Source organism: Mandrillus leucophaeus, unplaced genomic scaffold (genome assembly GCF_000951045.1).
Source record: "Mandrillus leucophaeus isolate KB7577 unplaced genomic scaffold, Mleu.le_1.0 Scaffold407, whole genome shotgun sequence".
In the NCBI taxonomy this organism is placed as follows: domain Eukaryota; kingdom Metazoa; phylum Chordata; class Mammalia; order Primates; family Cercopithecidae; genus Mandrillus; species Mandrillus leucophaeus.
This window is the reverse complement of record NW_012104332.1, coordinates 1,909,853-1,916,809: the sequence shown is the minus strand read 5'-3', so window position 1 is coordinate 1,916,809 and position 6,957 is coordinate 1,909,853. Positions and strand designations below refer to the sequence as shown.

Sequence of the window (6,957 nt, the reverse complement as noted above, 5' to 3'; positions counted from 1 at the left end):
CCCCAGGCAGCTCTATTTGTACGTGTAGCTGATTTTTAGGCTGTATCTCTGAGGACTAACCTTAGCTGTCTGCCTAACTGATTTTTCCTTTTCTTCTCCCTCACTTTCTTGGGCCCAACTTTTTGTTTTTCATGTTCTTCCCACTTTGTTTACTAGTTCTTGGCTTCTTCTCTTGCTCTTAGCTGATTCTAGAAATCTTTTTGTCTAAGAGTCATGATTATAATACTTCAGATGAACTGTGCCTTTTCTGTGTAATAATTGGGCATCTCCCAAACTGTTGATGGTTGTCATTAAAGATAGCACCAGAACAATTCCGATGAAAGCTTTGTTCACACACCGAACTGTTCCTGCATGCCATATGGTCAAGGTACCTGGGAAGAATGGTCATCTTGTAGCTTGGAAGGTCAACCTGCAGAAGGCCTGTGTGAATACATTGGTAAAGTGGTGTGACGCAGTACAGGACACCAACTGGGCATCCCACAAGTTAATTCAGTTCTGATGCTAGCTACCTAGAGTTCGCACAGACCCCACAGGTTAAGGGCTCGGTTCCACAAGACTTTTCCCATTTCAGATGCCAATTGCAAATCTAGGTCTCCCGTACTTCTGACTGACCAGCTGTAAGTCAGGGGTTCACGCCCTCTTTAGGTTCAATAATTAGCTAGAATGGCTCACATAACTCAGGAAAACTCTTTACTGGTGATTACCAGTTTATTATAAAGGATACAAATGAATAGCCAGATGAAAAGGTACACAGGGCGCTGTCTGGAAGGGTCCCAAGCACCAGAGCATCGTTCCCGTGGAGTTGGGGTACACCACCCTCCCGGCACATGGATGTGTTCATCAAACTGGAAGGTCTGAATCCCATTGATTAGGGTTTTTATGGAGGCACCATTATGTACATGTGACTGATTTAAATCGTGGGCTATTGGTAATTAGCTCAGTCTCCAGTCCCCGCCCAGGTGTGTGCTCATGAAAGTTCCAACCCTCTAAACCACTTGGTTGTTTCCACTAATATAGCCAGCCTTCCATCCTGAAGCTATCGAAGGGCCCAGGAAGAGTTGCCTCATTAGTACAAGCTCTGGTATGATTGAAAAAGAGCATCAGTAACGAAATTCTCTCCTGTTAACCTCTATCACTCTGGAAATTCCAGACGCTCTTGCATCAGACCAAATTTCATATATATATATAGAGAGAGATACACACACACACACACACACACACACATATATATATAGTAATGGCAAAAACCACAATTGCTTTTGCACCAACCTAATATGATTTTTTTCTTTTTTCCCGGTCATGTTTTTCTTGGAGACAGCCTCCCAAGTAGCTGGAACTGCAGGTTTGTGGCTAATTAAAGGAAAAAATTTTTGTAAGAGATGGGGTCTTGCTGTGTTGCCCAGGCTGATCTCAAACTCCTGGGTTCAAGCAATCTTCTCACCTTGATCTCCCAAAGCTCTGGGATTAAAGGTGTGAACCACTGCACTGGGCCTTGTTTAAAAAAATATATATATATATATGTGTGTGTGTGTGTATGTATGTATGTGTATATAAAATATACATTAGATAGAGCTTGTCTATATATACACGTTTATATATAAATATATACACATATATAAAATATATATACACATATTTATATATATAAAAAAATAAATATATATATTTAGAGACAGGTTCTTGCTATATTGCCCAGGCTAAACTTGAACTCTGGTCTCAAGCGATCCTAGTCTTAAGTGATCCTCCGGCCCCCCGAGTAGCAGGGACTCCAGATATGAACCACAGTGCCTGGCCATATTTCTTATTCTCTCGCAGTATCATGCTCTAAGCAGATGCCTTCTGTTCCTTTTCTAGCTGGCCTGCTGCTGTGGGTCTGCAGGCTGCTCTCTCTGCTGTGATTGCTGCCCCAGGATTCGGCAGTCCCTGAGCACCCGCTTCATGTACGCCCTCTACTTCATTCTGGTCGTCGTCCTCTGCTGCATCATGATGTCAACAACTGTGGCTCACAAGATGAAAGAGCACGTAAGTTTGTCCGTGTTCAGCTCGCCTATTTCCGATGTTTGATGAGGGTGTGTGGGAAACACATGATTTAGAGGATGGCGCCCATGTACCCCCCTGTGTTTTGGGGTATACCTGGTTTCCTTGAACCTTCTTGAAGCCTGCTCTATGTTTTCCAGGATCCAGTGCCTTCTGGCTAAACAGGAAAACCAATCAACAGCTTGATCTTTAGTAGTAGTGTAGATGCTATCTGATGCTTTTGGTGGAGAATTCTTCTTTTAATTTTTAAATTTTAAAACATCTGTGTAGATTCATGGGGTACAAGTGCAATTTTGCTACATTGATATATTACCTTGTGGTGAAGTCAGGGCCTTTGGTGCCTCCATCCCGGGAGCAACACACGTTGTACCCACCAGGCAGCCTCTCATCATCCAGCCCTACAACCCCTGAGTCCCCATTGTCCATCGTTGTCCATCAATCATTGGATGCATCATGGACACGTCATTGTCCATCACAATCGTCTGTTTGTCAGACAATTATGTATTTTATCTTAGCCTTGTTTGTAGCTGTTCCTGATGAAATATACAATCTTTTCTTGTACACTTCTGTCCTTTTCCTTTGTTATAGGATGGCTGCCAGGATTTTTGTCTTCTTTTTTTTTAAGACAGAGTTTTGCTCTTGTCACCCAGGCTGGAGTGCAATGGCCTGATCTCAGCTCACTGCAACCTCCACCTCCCAGGTTCAAGCGATTCTTCTGCCTCAGCCTCCCTATTAGCTGGGAATACAGGTGCCTGCCACCATGGCCAGTTAGTTTTTGTAGCTTTATTAGAGACAAGGTTTCACCGCGTTGGCCAGGCTGGTCTTGAACTCCTGACCTCAGGTGATCTACCCACCTTGGCCTCTCAAAGTGCTGGGATTACAGGCGTGAGCCACTGTGCCTGGCCAGCTGCCAGGATTTCACATAGCAGCTGAAACACTTAATTTGGCCTATATGGGAAGTATGATAAAGCTTAGATATTCTCACAAATAATGGGGAATGGGGAATGGAGCATTTTCCACCTTTCTAGACAGGTTGCTTGTAGGGTGAGTGGTGTCTTCGTGGGTGAGGGGTGGATTTTCAGCCATTCTTTGGTCAGAAGTAGGCCTGGTGTGTGATGCTGGTAGAGATACATGCGGGACCTCTTTTTCTTGAATTTCCTTTTTTCCCCCATAGTAGTCCTCTTAGATCACAGGGGAATGTGGTGGGGATTTTGAGAGAGCCCAAGAAATAACACCATTCTTTGCCTCCTGGGTTCTAAGCAAATTGACAAAGAAGACTAAGATGTCAGCAGGTTGCCAAACGTCACCTTTATTCCTCATAAAACTGATGTGAGACTCTGTGGCTCATATCTGCAGGGAAGCAGGCTTTTACTGAACCCCCAAATGACTCAGACTTACCCAGCAGGGCACCATCAGTGCCCGGGAAGGGCAGACTTCTTTGCAAGGGCGCAGTTTGCCAGGAAGAGAGAGCAGCAGGCATGTTCCCTTGGGGCAGCTCTTATTCTAGAGATAGAGGGAGAGGAAAGCCTTGCTGTCCAAATGCCATTTCCCCTTGCACACTGACCACTCCGCACTGCATCTTCCCAGCTGAACAGGTGAGGAGGCGGAGGGAAGTCCGGAGCAGGCTCTGATGGAGCTGCCCATAGTAGGGATGACATTGCCTAGGGCAACACCTGAGCAAATGTTCGCCCCAACCTGTGCTGAAACTAGGGCTATTTTATTTTTTTATTGATTGATTGATTTTTCTGTTGGGGGGTGGATGGAGAGTCTTGCTCTGTTGCCCAGGCTGGAGTTCAATGGCGTGATCTCAGCTCAGCTCACTGCAGCCTCCACCTCCCGAATTCAAGCAATTCTCCCACCTCAGCCTCCTGAGTAGTTGGGATTACAGGCACGTGCCACCACACCTGGCTAAATTTTTGTATCCTTCTTTAGTAGAGATGGAGTTTCACCATGTTGGCTGGGCTGGTCCTGATCTCAAGTGATCTGCCTGCCTCAGCCTCCCAAAGTGCTGGGATTACATGTGTGAGCCGCCATGCCTGGCCTTGAAACTAGGGCTATTTTAAATACACTCCAATATTTCAAAACAACCATTTTCTTAACAGGACTTTGTATATTCTTATTCATTAAAATAGGCCCTCTGAAGCTTTCTGTTGCATAGTGCCTTTATAATTATGGTTGTATGGTCTTGGATATAGTGGATACTACAGTGGAATTTGGGTTCCCCTCTGCTTGAAACATTGGTTCAGTCCTCAGTAAGACACTGTAGTGCGAGCCGTGGGGTGTTCAAACTTGGGAGAAATGGAGCTTATAATTCAGAAGAGAAGTTAGGAAGTCTTCAAAGGTCTAAAACAAGGCAGAAATTAGTAAGAGTCTCGCTCTGTTGCGCAAGCTAGAGTGCAGCGACACAATCATGGCTCTCTGCAGCCTTGACCTCCCAGGCTCAATCGATCCTGCTGCCTCAGCCTTCTGAGTAGTTGGGACTACAGGCGTGAGCCACCATGCTGGCTAATTTTTCTATCTGAAAGGGCAGGTTTTAACTCTTATTCTGAGCGTCCACTTAATCTTCCATGTACTACTTTTGTTTTTTTTTTTTTAAGTAATACAGTATTCTCTTTGTAAATTCAACAAGGTTGATTTTCTGAATCCATTAAGGTGGCTTAATGATCCACTGTGGTACTATGGTGGGAACTCTGGTGTGCACTGGATGTAGTGTGATCCCTGCCCTTAATAAATTTCTATTCTTTAATAGAATTAAGCCCTGCATCCAAAAAAACAAAATCTGTTACTATACAAATAGGTAGTATCCCTCAGTAGTGAATTTATTGAGACATTAGAGGGAGAGATAATTTGGGAGCCATTGGTATGTGTTTTAGGACATGAATTTCATAATGATAATATTAACACCTGATTACCATCCAAGAAACCTGCCCCATGAAACAGTTCCTAGCAATTCCAGTCAGTATTTATGCTTTCTGATGGTTACGGAACATTTGAGAAACAGAGGATGTTCACTGGTGTTGCTAGGAAAGGCTTCGTGAAATAAGTGACTTGTAGGGGTAAAATAATAAGTATTTTAATAGCTAATTATTGAGTGATACCATGTGTCAGGTTTTATTCTGAACACTTTACCTGTATTTTCTTACTTCGTCAGCACTGTACTCACCTGAACAGTAGGTACTAGCATTACCCCTGCCCTACGGATGAGGAAACTGAAATATCCAGCCATTTAAGTACCACACCCAAGATCTTCAGCTATTAAATGGTGGGGTTGGGATTTGAACCTGGTCTGAATGTGTTGTTAGCTACGAGGCTGTGTGACTAGAGAGGAGGGAGAGGCACGTAGAGAAGGGCCAAGAGGAGAGGGGAGGTGAAATGGCCACATCTTGCAGGAATTGTAGTGCCAAGGTGAAGTGTTTGAACATGGTCTGTGGTAAGTGGGAAGCCATTAGAGATTTTGGAGCAGGAGGCTATCATCATGGAAGCAGGGGGAGATATTTTGGGAGGTGAGCCTGGAGGTGGTGGTGGCAGTGGGCACAGGGTGACTTATGGTCAGCGAACAGAGAGAGGGAGGAAGAGAGGAAAGGGCAACCCTGATGTCCCTCACAGAGGCTCTTGTAAATGTTTCTATGCCTGTCCCCTGAATGTACATATTTACAAATGGTTTGGCTGGGTGTCCTGCATAGGGAATGAGATCCCCGTGGGTGAAACCAATCCTTTTCCAGCTTCAGCGCCTCACAAGGGGGCTGGCCGTCTGGCCACAAAGTCAGCTTGTTTCGTGGCCTGCAGAAGAGAGGCTGACTTCATCCTCAGGCGGTGCTTGCGGGCGGAGGTTGAAAGGTCCCCTTGTGGGGATGCACACTGGGCTCCTGCTGGAGTCCTCACCCCCTCTTTGTTGGCCGTGGAAGTGCCTGAGACTGTGACTGGAAGAGGAGAAAGAACTGCATGCTTGTAACGGCCCAGATGGGAGTGTGTAAGTGCCTCCTACCCAGCGTTCTGCCAGAGTCGCGTGGGCCTTTGGTATGTGGGTTAGGAGCGCAAGGGCAGCTCCCTTGTCAGTTATTTCCAGTTTTTGCCTTGGTTTCAGAATGTGGCCTGTGTTTAAGTTTGGAGACTGCAAGGGATGCTGGGCCAGACTTTGTTGTGCTTCTTTTCTTTAGGGAAACTCTTCTTTCCCGGGAGAACTTTGGCTCAGAGAAAGCTCGACTGTGCTGGTTGAATAAGGCATGATTCTGTCTTCTCTTGGAGCATTTCCCTATCTCAAAACATAAGGGCTATTTATTTTGCAGGTCATTCTTGTTATTAACCATGTCGTTTAAGCAGGTACACACTCATGAGATTTGATACCTGGGGGATTAAAAATCCATTTTAGAGGGCTGGATGTGGTGGCTCACGCCTATAATCCCAGCCGTTTGGGAGGCTGAGGCGGGCGGATCAGAAGGCCAAGAGATCCAGACTATCCTGACTAATGTGGTGAAAACCCATCTCTACTAAACATACAAAAATTAGCTTGGTGTGGTGGCACGCGCCTGTAGTCCCAGCTACTTGGGAGGCTGAGGCAGGAGAGTTGCTTGAATCCAGGAGGCGGAGGTTGCAGTGAGCCGAGATTGCACCACTGCACTGCAGCCCTGGTGACAGAGTGACACTCCGTCTCAAAAAAAAAAAAAAAAAAAGGGTCCATTTTAGAACGTAGAATGCAAAGGGAAAAAAAGTGGGCAAAAAAGTAAAGCCTGCCGACCCAAACTGCTAAGTCAAGGTGTAACTTCTGTGTTTGAGGAAGATTCAGATTTAGGCACCCTGGGAAGCCACATGGGTGATTAGGGAGGGAGGAGAAAGGAAAGTTTTTGTTTCCTAGGGAGTAGGGGCCACTAAAACCTGTACTGGAGAAGGAAGGATGGGTGACCTGTGCAGCCCCCACTTTCT

General features: G+C 45.6%; 1 protein-coding gene across 1 annotated transcript in view; it reads left to right on the top strand.

Annotated features, from left to right (window-relative positions):
- The window catches only part of SERINC5 (serine incorporator 5), a 148,690-nt gene that overhangs the window by 75,440 nt on the left and 66,293 nt on the right, over nucleotides 1-6,957 (top strand). Inside the window, exon 2 of the mRNA XM_011992213.1 lies at nucleotides 1,855-2,022. Within this exon, the coding sequence (XP_011847603.1) occupies nucleotides 1,939-2,022 (84 nt within the window). The 5' untranslated portion in view covers nucleotides 1,855-1,938. The remainder of the gene's footprint in view (nucleotides 1-1,854; nucleotides 2,023-6,957) is intronic.